A 15,385-nucleotide genomic window follows, 5' to 3' on the forward strand; every position below is an offset into this window, starting at 1 on the left:
CTTTATACGCGTAAAAAACACGGAGAGCGTATGGACGAGAGCTTGGCTCGATTCGGAGATAAACTTTGCGAAATGTCATAATAGCATATAAATTTGTAACCGTAATTGTGTGGAAAGTATCAACAAATTTGAAAACTACGCGCTTACCGTTTAGACAGAAATTTACCATTTTCTTTTCCCCTCGTATTTTTTAATCTCAATCCCCCCAATTTTTCTTCCATAATTATTATAATGCCACCTTGCCTCGGAATTATTCCCGCAGCTACGTAAAATTTGTGAATTCTCTCAACGATGATACAGTATTTTCCTACAATCGCTTGATTATTACTTTAGTTTTTCGTATCACGCTCGCGGTATATATACATACTTTTCTTTTTCATATCAATTTCGACTATTCAGAAGAGGGACTAAGAATTTCATTTCGTCTGTGAACAAGACGCTTCGTTACGATGTAGAAATATGTTGGTTACCTTTTTTACTTCTTAAAATTCCATTTCAATGGGTAAATCACAAAAGGTAAAGAATTCAGTAAAAAACCCCCAATGCACTAGCGCGATTTGCCTGATATTCCAAGCCGGGAAAAATTCGTCTTCTCGATTTAAGTTTTAAATTAGTAATTGACAGATAATCAATTAACAGGTAAAGGGTGAGTACCGCACGAGCAAAAAGGCGTAAAATATCTTCATATATTTCGAAACAAAAGATCAATCATCTTTCCTACCTTTCACGTGTTTGCGCGCGTGTATGTGTGTGTGTCTGTATTTTCTCATGTACTATTGTCCCTAATGTCAACACTGTCTCGTGGCCCACCCGATACAGTGATTGTAATTATTTTCTCGCAGTATACTTTGTTTACTCTAAAAAATCATTGAGGATCTCATGAATTCTGGATAATTTGCGCTATAGGTTGATTCGTGTGTACGAGTCTCTCGTACCGCTATATTCTTCAATATTGAATGGAAATTCCGAATAGCGCAATAAATATCTGTACAATGGTTAGTGTCTGCGTAAGTGTTTCAATTGATTGTTTCATTTTTTTCGAATTCCATTCAGCGAAATCTATGAACGAACGTATCGCCAATAAATGAATTTAAATATATACATATACATATTATGACATTCATCTATACATATATGAATTGGGGTGATTAAAAAATAATCGATATGCTCTTTATCTCAAAGCCGCAAGTTAAAACTTCATGAAAAAGTAATTCTCTGAAAATTTGGGCCTTACGAAAAAATATACTATTGTGGGGACCCCATGGATTTTTCAATATTTTTTTCTAATTTCGGCTGAGTTGGCTCACGCAACGGTGCGGATTTTTTCGTCTCGCAATACCCAAGCACTCTACCGTGGACGATTTCTCCCAAAAATTGAGACTTTTGCTCGATTTTTTTTTAATAATTTCATGTGAAAATCAACATGGGAAATAAAATCACAGAATGGAATTACACATTTTTTGTAATCGCTAGATTAAGTTGTTTCGCATAGTGGCGCTGTCAACACTACAGCAGGGCCGTTATTTGAGAAACTGTTATTGGATCTTCAATGACAGTACGATACTTTTTTCTTCTCATTTGGGCCATGTACTACTAAAAATATTTATTATTTTATTATTTGTTACTTTTGTGTTGAGAATTTTACGCCGAGTTTAGCCAAAATGAAAAAAAAAAAAAAAAAAAAAAAAAAAAAAAAATCATAATCGTTGGGTGTGATCTTTAATAAATTTTGTTTCAGGTTGAAAATTTAAGATAATTAGTTGTTCGTGAAATTCGAGCGTTTAAACTTTGATACACAGGAACTTGCGTTTTAACGTCTGGATCATTATCCAACATTGTAAAAAAAAAAAAATATATATATCCGAACGTCATTGCCAGGCGGCTCTAAAAATTTTTTAGAAGATTCAAATTTTTCCACAATTACGTTTCCACAAAAAGCTAACATATCAACTTGATGCGCAACAAGAATAATTTTTTTCATGTCACGATGTTTACGGGAAATCGAAAAAAAACATTTAGTTTAATCGTTGAGAATTTTGAGAGAATTACTTTTTTTTTTCATAAAATATCAACGTAATCACCCTAATGTATATACACACATGAACTGTTTTCCAAGCACGAGACTCGATTCGAGCTATTTAAAATTATTAAATAGTCAACAGTAACATTACATCTCGTGAAAATTGTACAGAACGATCAGTTTTTTATCCCTCTCCCCCGCCCCCATTGCAGCGATAGATGAGTCGAATGTTTTTTTTTCCCCGTTTCTCAATCCGTGATTTATAATTTCGGTAAAACTCGTTTGAACCTATTATTTATCGAAATAGTTCAAACGAGTTTTGGCGACGTTCTCGCATTGTTTGAAAAATGCGAAAAAAAAAAAAATATATATTTCAGCTCGAGGCAAACCAAAACAGAGGATGAATTTGTCACAATCTCAGCGCCGTTATGAAACGTGGGAAAAGAAACAATTCATTTTTTATCTATCTTGTGACTAATTACAGATTTAATTATTTGTGGTCTCGACGACCGGAAACTGTACACAAAAATTTCGACTACGTAGATTACTTTTTTCTCATCTTCACCGTTTCTTTTCTCTCTATATACTATCTTTTTGTTTTTCTAGGCGGCTCCCTTGTCATTTCAAAGTCGAACACGTCCTCAGCTACACATATATACATACATATGCGTTAATATGTATGTACATATGTATATTCATTTCATATGCATTTCAGCGAATAGCGATTGATGCAATAAAGTTTTTTCACAGTCATTAACGCTAACTAAAGCTTACAAGATACGATGAGCAATAATTTCAGTTATATACATAAATTATTTTACAAGACGTTACAGTATTACAAAGATACTTCTTCATATTACAAATGTATAGACGCGTCTTTCTCTCCTTCGTTCTTTTTCTCGGTTTGGTTTAATCTTTTGTCATTTTTTACCTTCTATATTTCCGAGTCTCACACGCAATTTCATTGATAACTTGTTTGTGTATTGTTCGCTTATTGTTCGACAAAAGTCTCCCTTCGTTCACTTGTCCAATCATTACCGATCATTTATTCCGTTTCGGAATTGAGAAAAAAAAAATGTGTTTTCATATTTATCTCAAATCTGGAGCTCGTGCGATTTCTTTCTAACGAATATGTGTTTTTTGTTTTTTGTTTTTTTTTTTTTATTTTTTTTTTATTCATTCATTCTTTAAATTCTTCGTATTTAACGCAGCCTTGAGGATATTTCATTCAAACGATCGTTTTCCGTTCGTTTTTTGTCTTAATAATTGATAGGCTACCCTGTTTCGTTAATTCTTATCATCGGTATTATCCTCGGATGCGAAATCCAACAGGATGTTTAGGTTTTATCGTTTTTTTTACATAGCAATTACATTTGTTTCGTTTGTTTCCGGTGTTCATTTTTCTTCTTAAATCATGTATTTTCGTATATTCCAGTTTGAAAATTTTCTTTTTGTAATTTATGATAACTCGACTCAACAACGGCTCCGATAAGATCCTGGCGGAAAATTGATAGCGTTATCGATCGAGACAGCAATTACGTAAAATCGATAAGGCAATAAATTGATCATGTTGAACGATAACAATATTTATCTACGATCGATCGAGACTGTTATTCGCGATGGGCGATCAAAATTTTGAATAAAGTTCGTTTTTATCACAAAACCCAGCATCCGATGGGTCCAACGCGGCTCGTCGATTAATCCAATGATGATAAATCGAAAAAAAAAAATCTATTGGAACGAATGATTCAACGAGCCTTCATGATAAGATGACTACGAATATAGTACGATGTTGATTCTCTGAAACAGGCGAAGGGTCTTTACGAAGCTGAAAACCTTGTTTTTTTTTTATTGCGTCTTCCTTTCTTTCTCTGCTCTTTCTCTAATGCGGCATCTAACTCTCTAACATTTTGATTATTTATATACATACGTATACACGCAAACACGTACGTGAGTGACCATATATACGTATATGTATGTATAATCGTGTAATATCAATGAATATAATACAAGAAAGCGGTTCGTGTGTTTTGTGGAACACGCTCATTTCGATAGATTAACATTAGTGCCATCAAACCTATAGGCTCTATATATGATGATATTGACAACAGGTGTAGAATTATGGCTAAACGATTCCCCTCTAGCTAATCTACAACATCGCTCCGATTCAAGAATCAAGAATCTTTTCCCTCATCCATTTTTCTTTCCTATACTCTTCGCATATTAATTCGCTTATATATTTCAATGTTTGTGTCTATATTTTCTTTGAATTTTTTTTTCTAATTAAAATTTCGTCAACGAAATTTCTCTTGCAAGCGAAAGGACCGAAACTTTTGGGGATTTGGGAAATGGAAAAGGCTCGTCGCGACAAATAATGCCAATACGAATTAACAGTCGAGGGATCACACGCTTGAACAGAAAGTTCGTGTTCACCCGCGTGGATGCAGAAATACGATGGGGAATTTTCTTCGCAACATATACCTATGACTTTGGTGAACCTTTGTTTGCGTGTGCATGAAGTTTTTAATGCGATTACGTGGGAAACGCGGAATCTCAACCGCTCGAAGAACGTTTACCTGTACCGGATTTACCTTTCGATTTTTTATTTACGGTGAGAAAATTCAACTTTTTGCCTCTCGAGAACACATCGCCCTTGCTTTTAGATCTTGTTTTAGATCAATTATTTCCTTTATCGAACGAGATCATTCTCGAAATAATCATCATACTCTGATTTATCGTAATAAGTTGCAAAAAAAGCTTCATCATCTGACAAAACGAATGATCGACAACTAACGAAAAAACCCTTACCAAGATCTATAGTAATGTGAAAGATTGTCAATACCGAGTGGTCTCTCTCGCCACGCTTTTTAAGTCTTTAAATCTTTTCTGTTCCTTTCCATCTCTCTCTCTCTCTCTCTCCCTCTTTTTACTACGACGCCGAATCTTTTTCTGCACGCGTCTCCTCGAACTTGGCCACCGAGTCTCATTGGAATTCAATTTTATCAGGTCAATCACACACCCCCGCACACACTCTACTTCTCATTCCCATATACACGTTGACATAGTTTACGTCATATATTAAAATAACAAGCTCATAATTTCTCACTAAACGCACATACACACTCACGCGTACGAAATATTTTTTTCTCCTTTTCTTTCTCATTGTTTATTGAGTGAACGATCAAGCGGTCCGCGATTGCTCGTCTATTGTGAAAATAAATAGGATTCAGGACCACAAGTCATATGATACACGTGGAGAGACTCGGTCGTTCATTGGAGCATCGGCTCAATATAGTTGGCAAAAGAGATGAGCGAATGAAAAAAAAAAAAAAAAAATAAAATAAAATAAAATAAAAAAATAAAATAAAACGAATACGTGAAGAGCCGAATGAAAAGTTATCTGTACTTTGGCTACAGCATTATTTATTCTCTTTGTTAAATTTTTAGAAGTTTGCTTTTAAATCCGTATCTACAGTGAAGTGAATCAATGTTTCATTGGTGATTTGATGAAGGAATCATTCGATCAATTTATCGAATTTCATTCGAATAAACCGAAACGAGTTTGTGCACTCGCACGTGTGCGCGGTCTTTTCATTCGGCTCGAATCAATCGTTATCTCTGATATTTTTTATGTCTCGATTCGCAAAGGAATCTGACAACGAAAAAATCAAACTCCATGTGTAAGGGGAAAAAATTGTGATGCAAATAGCAGAGTCCAGCCCATAAGTCCGCAAAATATTTGGAATTGAGAAAAAGAGTAATGGGGGGGGGGGGGGGGGGGGGGAAACGGTGAAAGAAAACTTCTGGGTTCGTGTTTGCACTAATCGTTGATATATACGTACAACAGTAGCGAGCACATTAACGACGAGGTAACGTTCGTTTTGCAGAGCACGGACTCGATTCACCGATTTCCGAGGGAACGAGGAGCCTCGTCTCGTCGATATCATTGTCCCATCTGAATGAGGCCGAATATCCGCGATTAATTCCCCGCTCATTGGACTCACGAAATATTTCACTTTCGGCCATTTCGATGCATTCACGATCCGCAAGCTTAATACCTGAGGAAAAGTGATTCCGGGGTTCACAATTACGACGAGTTTGCATTGGCCGAAGAGGCGAAGAATTCGAGTATTCGTCAATCCCGACGTGTTCATTTCGCGATGAGGAAAAGCTTTTCTTGTCTTTCGAACCACGCCCGTTATTCTGACGGTAAATTCGTACCGAGTTGTTGCCTGGACGACGCAACAGTTTTTCTTTTTCGGCGATTCTTTGTTCCAGCAGCTTACGATGATTTTGGCTCGCGACGTGAAGTTGACCGAGAATTCGATCGATCCGGGCGATTGCTTCGCCGTTGCCGGAACGGCGATCGACAGCAGCACCGCCACCTCGACGGGTCTCGAAACGATCGAAAACCCGAGACGAATAGTTGGCGAATGGCACTCGTTCGTAAACAACTTTCTGCATGCTTTCCATCGTTTCTTCGGGCTCGTGGTAATCCCCGGAAAGTTGTGATTCTCGAGCTCGATAACGTCGCGAAGAAAACTCGTCGGGAATCATGGTTTCGACGCAACATTCGTTCGCACCTATTCTCGAAATCGCTGCGACGTGATTTCTACGCTTTCTCACAATATCGAGGATCGGCTCACTACAATCGGCAATGTTCAAATTGAGACGCGTTCGGCTCTAGTTATAATCCTTTTCTCATACGTGCGTCGCTAGCGTACCCACCCCCGACGTACGTTTCACTGTTGCAACACCACCGTTCGGTCCACCCGTTATATAATGTGCTGAAAGTGGTGCCTGGAAAACAACAAAAATACACCGATCCAATTAATGCTCAACGTGGATTGAGATGTTACTTTCAAAAATTTCATGTTTCAAAAGAATTTTCATTCAAATATTTAATACAGAGACGAAATGTTTGTATAAAAGAAAATAACTTTCGTAAAAAAAAAATCGATATTTTGTTTTTCTCCAACGGAAATCGTTGGTATCTAAAAAAAAAAAAAAAGTAATTTTCCCAAAATTTCAGATTGAAAAACATTTTTTTAGATAGCGCTCAAGCCACTTTTCGATATTTTCCTGTTTATTCTCTCAAAAATGACGAAGCAAACATTTTGGTTTTCGCTCTCACAGCAGAAAGTGTTAGTGTTCCATGAAATCATAAATTTAATGAAATTTCGTCACTCAAGAAAATTTGAAGTCTACCTCACATAATTTATTTCTTTTTTTTCTGTATATTTAGCTAAAAGTTATGAGATTAATAAATGTGTGGCTATGAATAACCATTCTTGTCGTCCTCCCAAAAGAAGGGGTGAAAGTATTTAGCAAAAACAGTTTTTCAAAATTTTGTCGAATTCAAATTCACTAAAAGAAAATAAATGTAGGCTGGTAAATGGAAAATCGCGAAAATATTTAGTTCCCAACTGTTTTTTTACAATCAAACTATTTGAGTTTGTACAGGCGGGCAATTTTTTATACAATAGACCTATGTAGATCTTGTTAATTTAATTTTTGTTCCATATTTGCAAAAATTGCGAGACCAATTCTGAAAGTTTGATGAAAAATATTTGCGATTTTGCATCCATTAGTCTCCATTCTTTTCTAACAGAATTCGGTCAAAATGTTTTACTAATTTTTATAACGCACGAGGAAACTGAAAAATTCCCGAATTTTAACGTCTCCTGCGGTGAAATATCAGACTTTGAAATAAACAATTCGAATTCGGCAAAACACAGCTTTATTTTCGCCTAGCAATTTTTCGTACAGAGAAATATATATCTGTATGAAAGGTACAGGAAAACTGAAATCAATCGCGTGAGAAAACGCGAAAATATTTGTTATAACGTGTAATTTTCAAAAACTATGTTTTTAAGAGGTACATTCATCTCTTCTTTTCGAAGGACGGCAAAAATTGCCATTTGTAGAAACACGTTTTTTATTCTCATAATTCATAGCTAAATATACAGAAAAAAAGAAATGAATTATGCGAGGTAGCTTTAAATTTTTTTCAGAGCAACAAAATTTTATTAGATTTATGATTCTATGGAGCACTAACTAACTGCTATGAGAGCGAAAAAGAAAAAACAGGAAAATATCGAAAAGTGGCATGAGCACTATGTAAAAAATTTTTTTAAAATCTCTAATTTTCGAAAAATCACTTTTTTCGATGTACTAACGATTTACGTTGGAGCTCCGAGAATAAAAAGTATCGATTTTTTTGTATCACCCTAGTAATTATGCAGTTTGACTAATTTTCCGAAAATCTATACAAATGTTTTTTTTTTTTTTTTTTTTTTTTTCAGTATGGACTGCTTCGCGGTCATCTGACTGTAATTATCATAATGCCACTTAATACGGGTCATTTTAAAAATTTTCAACCCTCTTTCTAAACAAAAATTGAAAAACGAAAAATAATTTTTTTAAATGCTTTTTCGGTTATTTTTAGCTATTTTTAATAAAAAAAATTGGTTTTTCGTTCAGTGGGACACTCGATTTTTTTCAAAAAAATTCACTCAATTCAGAGTGAGAATTTGACTGAGAATTCATTCAAAAATTTTCAGTCAGAGATATATACATAACATCGGAATGGTTGGAGATAACGAGCTAAAAATATAGCTGAAGACTTCTTTTCACATGTATGAAAACATATTAAAAGATAAAAAAAATCGAAAAGGGCCACCGCGTCGTAACGTGGTTGAATTGACATGGAATGATCCATATAAAGAATTCATAACGAAGATTCAAACTTACATTCAATGCTTTTAAGGAGGGTGGCTACCGACGATACAATGTTGCCATGCTAAACCATGTTAAATACATTAAAAATTTCAAAATTATAAGAATTTAATAAAATTTGGTGAACATATTCTGTAGGGCCAAATTTGACAGTACAAATTTTTTAAGATTTTTCTTCTGTACAGTTATCGAGTAATTGATCACTAAAGTTCAAGTGTATAAGCATAGCGTTTCCATATATATAGGTATACATTCCGGGCATAAGAAATCTGCTTTAATCCGTAATTACTCGATAACTAAGCAGAAAAAAATTTTGAAAAAAATTGTGTCTTCGCACTTGATGTTGAAGAACATTATCACCAAATTTGATCAATTTCTTATCAATTTGACGAACGTAGCCACCCTCCTTAAGCTCATTTCCAAATGTATTCGAGAATTATTTCGAAATATTGAAAAATTATCAATTTATGAGATGTTGAAATATATATAAGTAAAAATAGTGACAATTTGAAGTAAACGTAAATATTAAATAGCATCGCGAAGAAGGAAGAAAAGCCATGATATACAATATTTTTACCGCATTGTCATAGCGCCAAATGAATTGGTCGACCAAAATATTCATAATGTAACAAAAAAAGAGGACAAGCAGAACGAGATGAATGAGCGAATTGAATGAAATCACCTGTGGACCGGCACCGTTAAGGGTGCTGAGACTATTCATCCGCATAGCTTGAGTGTAGGGTGGTGGGGCTGGTGTTACCCCAGGTATAGCGGCGTGTGGCGCGTGTCTAAGCTGTTCAGCGGCCGACATTCTGTGAAAGATAATCGAAAACAGTTGGTAAGCAACGATCCAAGAAATTGCGAAAATTGTGAAGCGGTCAAATTCAATTTCGCCGAAAGTAACAACATCTCCGGTGTTTTCGCAACGTATAAGATACGTACATGGGCATGTAACGTCTTTTCAGTGTCCCCTTCCCACTCTCAGGGAGCCACAATGATTATAAACTCGGGCAGGGAATTTTAATATTTCAATCACGTAGCTCGTTCGACAAAGCGTGCGTCGCGACGATACACAATTTTCAAGAGGCAATTCCATAATGTTATACGCTATTTTATGACTTAAATTCGGGAGCCCCGACCTATAATATACCATACAAATACACGAGTCGAAGTAAAGTTTGACATGAAAAATAGCATTTTGAAACGCGCATAATTTTCCATAGGTACGTGAAAACAGTATTTTCTTCAATTATTATCAAAATACTGGAAGCCCATTTGCATTTGGCTGATTATTTTTTTTCTATCAATTTCCATAATTGTTCCACCTGTTTACTCGTCTACTAGCTGAAGGAGCACAAACAGACTGGACGATGTCTCGGTTAATCTAAATACTCCGCTGATTAAGGAGGGTGGCTACCGACGATACAATGTTGCCATGCTAAACCATGTTAAATACATTAAAAATTTCAAAATGATAAGAATTTAATAAAATTTGGTGAACGTATTCTTTAGGGCCAAATTTGACAGTACAAATTTTTTAAGATTTTTCTTCTGTACAGTTATCGAGTAATTGATCACTAAAGTTCAAGTGTATAAGCATAGCGTTCCCATATATATAGGTATACATTCCGGGCATAAGAAATCTGCTTTAATCCGTAATTACTCGATAACTAAGCAGAAGAAAATTTTGAAAAAAATCGTGTCTTCGCACTTGATGTTGAAGAACATTATCACCAAATTTGATCAACTTATTATCAATTTGACGAACGTAGCCACCCTCCTTAAAAATCGAGACAAGTTTTTCCTTCACTTTTATTTCCGGAATCTTAGACCAAATGATCTGTTCCATGCGATTACATCTTTTATCTTTATCCTCATTATCATATATATTATATCTTCAGTATTTATCTTTTCTATCTCTTCTCAACCCTGTTTATTCTGTTCCGGCTTTCTTGTTAACTTTTCTACTGTCATTATTACTCATGCTTGGCCCATAATGGAATGTTTTCCCGTGGCCTAATAAACTTAATCAATCAATAAAACGTGGAGTAAAATTGTTTATTATTTAGTCTTACACTTGTTATCGGGAATTGGAAGACAGTACCTTAAATATGGATTGCCATAAGTAGCTGAAAATCTTGGATCAATAATCGGGGTGGTTTGTGGCGAGGTTAGTCCAAGATTTGCCGAGCTGAGTCCAATTTTCTTGGATCCGAGGATACCGCTGGATTGTATCCGGCTCAAAGACTCACGAGATGCACCGATACCCTGAGTCGTCGGTGGCATATAATCCCGGGAATAATCAACGTACGGTACGTAGCCGTTGTTGTTGCTTCCGTCCTATTTGAAAGACACGAAAGGAGGATATGAATTCAGCACGGAATGGAGCTTAAAAACGGAAAGAACGATCGAGAAGAAATTAATCGTCAAATTCGTCATTAATATTGACACGGTAATGGGCTGCGTGGTAAAACCGAGTTGATTGATCAATAAACAAAATTAGAGGAGAAATGTAGCGGTAAAAAAAAAACTGAAAGAAATAAGAGAAAACGCTTGTAAACGGAGGAGACGAGTTGAAAAATTGTCTGACGAAATAAGGGGATGACAAACTGGTCCCGCATAATTATGTACGGAACGCCCGCAGTCAGAGACGCGCATAAATATTTGTTTTACGACATATTTGGTCGTCATTACCGTGGCTTGAAAAATAATTCAATTATATACATATATTTCCATACGAGCAGGCACGGGGGCGCTCGAAACATTGGCGAGTAATAATTGATTGCGTCGAGGGGAGCAACCGGATCGATGGATCTACATAAACAAACGTTTGAATAACTCACGTTGTTTTTCGGTGGAAAAGAAGGTTCGGTGTAGTCGGCGCTGTACCGATAACCAAGAGGATTAGGTACAGGACCAGCCAGAGCGAGAGCGTTAACGCCTCTCGTACTTCCTTCACCCTCGCTGTCCAAGGCAGTCACGCTTTCGGCGTTGCTTACACTCGACCCAGCTCGGATATCGGCCTTAACGTCCGATAAATTACTGCTTCGATCGCTTTCGCGGTAACGATCGGCATTCGAGTCCGTTTCTTCTATTGATAAATACAATAATTCGTTATTTTGGAAGGATGAGAGAAAACTTTAATTCGGATTCACGCGCTCGGAGAAAACGACTCAATTTTATTCTTATCACGTGATGATTCCTCCTCCGTATTCGCTCTGTGCGCGTACACATATTACTTTGAAAGTGAGCGTGTGTCGTGTATACGCATTGGGATCTGACAAAATTCGTGAGACATCTCTGGTGTTGAATTTTCCAACTATAATCGGGCTTCATTGCTCATTGATACATATCAATTAAGGTGATGGATCAGTCGGTAATCACACCTCGAATTTTTGAAATTGAAACTCTTTGACATCGTTCGTCCGATTAAAATAATAAAAATGTCATCGTACGCAGCACGATCGGAAAAATCCGATGACATTTTTATTTTTTCGATCAGACGAACTATGTGGAAAAATTTAATTTTCAAAATTTGCAGCTATCTCTCTCGCACTCACGGTTGTGATTACCGACTGATCCATCACCTTAAGGTCGATCCCCTACGACAGCCTCAACCAAAAGTTGCATTCATCTGCATATTAAAAGGGTTGATAATTCGTTCGGATCGTAATCAATAACTTTGTAAAGAGGCTATATACGTACTCGGTGCCAGCCGATATAGTACAAATATAATTTGCTTTCGTAAAATTTATTCTAAAAGTATTTTTTATCTGACATCGCGAGTAAATTTTTTGACGGAACTATCCGGGCTACGCTTCAACACACAGAAAAGGTTGCCTATACAGACGACATTCGCTTATTCGCTTGCAAAATATATCGCATGCAGCCTAAACCTTCGTACTTCTCGAGACTGTATCTGTCAAACTAGATAGTCAATCACCTTGATTTTTTTTCACAAAATCTGTGCTATCCTGCTCTAGCTCCTCCTCGTTTTTTATAAACTTCCTAATTTTATTACTAGCGGTAGAATTAATAATGTGCTTTTTGCCTAGGCATGGTCCATATGTTACGTGTTAATTGAGTCAACTTCACTTGCATATATCTCGGGTTCGGGATGGTGAAACTTGTTAAAATTTTATAGAGGTGTTGTTCATACGTTAAACAATACGTATGTCAAATTTAAATAATTTCCTAATTTAACTGTCTCGTGGAGGAACCACCTTAACATTAGTGTTTTTCCGCAAAATTAAACAAAAATGGGAGTAGATGTGTTTACACCTCACGAATAATCCAAAAAATGAAAGAAAAACGAGAAAAACAAAAAAGAAAAAAGAAGTTTTAATGACTATGAATTGAACCGGACCATCGATAAATATCACTTTTTATTAAAACTACCATTATTTATCCTAAATATTTATAACTAATGCTATATTTACATGGTCGTGAGCCTATACCATACACGGGCTTAACCTATGCGATCGCACCCTCGTCTGCGCCATTTTAATTTTAGGCCACGCCTCCATGTCAGATCCCAATAGTTCTGTATGACTCCAAAAACGCCGGAAGCCCCCTTTATGGTGGCGCTGGCGGTATGCGTGAATACACTAATACTATTAGTGCAGTAGTATTAAATTATTGGCTCCGCTCACGCGCACAGAGCGAATATATAACGTAGCGAGAAATCCACTTTTCTAGAATTGAAATATTCCCAGCGGTACATTATACGGTTTATTTGATTTCTATTTCCGGCTGCGTTTGGGCTCGAATTTCTATGTTATTTTAATTCAGCATTTTTATATTTTTGTCTCGGCTCAATTTTCTCCGTCGTCGTTTCGGCTCTCATTGTCGCGGATAGAGGAGCGTTGAAAGAAAAAAGAAGAAAATAAACGAGAGCTGTGGATTCGGGAAAGGCGCGACGATTTGAGTATTTGTATACACCGGCTTCTTTATTTTTATTTAAAAAATTTTTTTTTCAGTAGCATTGAAAAAAACGGAAGGTGACGCAATAAGCTCGCGAAGAAAGAGGACTGAAAACGCTTGGAGCAGGAACACAAGCGAAATAGAGTTTTTATAGTTTTCCCTCTAATCTTGGACGATCATCTCACTAGCGTAAAAAACATCGTTATCGTTGACTCGTCCTTTTGTTTTTCTTTGTTCATTTTATGTCCGCATTGCTTTCCTCTCTTCGTTTTACGAGACTTTTTAGCATTATCGCGGGATAAAACGATCGTTTGCTCTCAGTATTCGTCGGTCAAATGACGATGATAAAAAAACAAGAATTCTATACCAAACACGTATACTTACGCAAATCGTTTTCCGGCGTTTGTACGGATCTTGGCCTCGGCTGTTTTATCCGATCCCGACAGTGCAGTATCAACGCCACGATGATTCCAATTAGTATGACGCAGACAATAAGGCCCACGATAATCAGGATCAGTTGCCAATCAACTGGAATCAACGCTACGCGTCACGTCTGGTTAAGTCTCGTGTTTCAACTCAAGATCAAAGAGTGTCATTCTTTTCATTCAACAATTCTCTGTGTACCCTTCCCCCCCCCCCCCCCGCCCCCTCCTATTTTTCCCGTTAGTATTTTTCCAGATTTGCAGTCAATGAAAAGTGAAATCAACTGTAAATACTTTTTGAACGTCATGTTAATTTTTATTTACAAGAAAAACAAGCGTGACACGAGACACGGATAATTGAAATTTCGAATTTCGTCAGGCGAAGTGGGCGGTTTCGGTGGCCGGCTAGTTATTTATCTCCATTTTATCGCACTGCTCACAATAATAGAACTATCGATTAGATTCGCTAATTAGAATGGGATAATCTGGCAATCGCGGAGCCACCGGACAATTTGATTTTATCTTCTGCGATTGTTTGTTCGCGTTATCAAGGTTTTTGAGCGTGTAAATCACTGGATTTGAGGAAGAATGTATGAAAATTGTGCGGGGAAAGTCAAACAGAATTTCAAGGCGATATAAAACGAGCGACGAGTGACGAAAAAAAAAAAAAACGGAGTGAACGTTACTATAAAATATTATAGCGGAGGCTCGAAGGAAAAACATATAATTCAAATAATTGTGTCATCCAATATTCAGTAACTGGCCACCACTTGGAGCTTGGAATACAACGTTGGGGTGCAAAAGTGATACTTTTGCTATAAAGCGTACATACTATATTTTCATTAGAATAAATGAGAATCGCCAAGGAGTTGGCGTTATAAAAAATATTAAGTTTTTCCTCTGCTTTCCCAGATAAAAGGAAAGTTTTTAATCGGAGAGTTGAGGAGGACGATTAATATTATTATTTTCATTATAATCGATCATATTATACTTGTACACGGGAATAATAATAAAGAGCTCGTAAAAACAAAAAACTGCAGTGAAAATGAGTGGCAAAAAACAATAAAGACTTGGATACATCGATGTATATATATGTGATATACAGAATGAAAACGAAACAGTAGGGAAAAGAAGCCACAACTCGGGCTATCAAAGTTAGGCAAAGTTGGCTACAATTGCCTCAGAGAGGGAGGCCGAGGAGGAGCGTTCCGAGTTTCGTGAGAGTGTTGCTGAAATTAATTACAGTTCACAAAGTTGATTCCGCGGCTGATGATTTTTATCG

At 36.5% G+C, this 15,385-nt stretch overlaps 1 protein-coding gene across 1 annotated transcript in view; it reads right to left on the minus strand.

Moving 5' to 3' along the window:
* Positions 1–6,709: 6,709 nt before the first annotated feature.
* LOC122413026 (irregular chiasm C-roughest protein-like) overlaps positions 6,710–15,385 on the minus strand; it is a 100,419-nt gene continuing 91,743 nt past the window's right edge. Inside the window, exons 9-13 of the mRNA XM_043423093.1 lie at positions 14,066–14,221; positions 11,602–11,849; positions 10,863–11,098; positions 9,441–9,570; positions 6,710–6,820 (exon numbers count right to left, since the gene is read on the minus strand). Of these exons, the coding sequence (XP_043279028.1) occupies positions 6,722–6,820; positions 9,441–9,570; positions 10,863–11,098; positions 11,602–11,849; positions 14,066–14,221 (869 nt within the window). The 3' untranslated portion in view covers positions 6,710–6,721. The remainder of the gene's footprint in view (positions 6,821–9,440; positions 9,571–10,862; positions 11,099–11,601; positions 11,850–14,065; positions 14,222–15,385) is intronic.

This window comes from Venturia canescens, chromosome 7 (assembly GCF_019457755.1).
Source record: "Venturia canescens isolate UGA chromosome 7, ASM1945775v1, whole genome shotgun sequence".
In the NCBI taxonomy this organism is placed as follows: Eukaryota; Metazoa; Arthropoda; class Insecta; order Hymenoptera; family Ichneumonidae; genus Venturia; species Venturia canescens.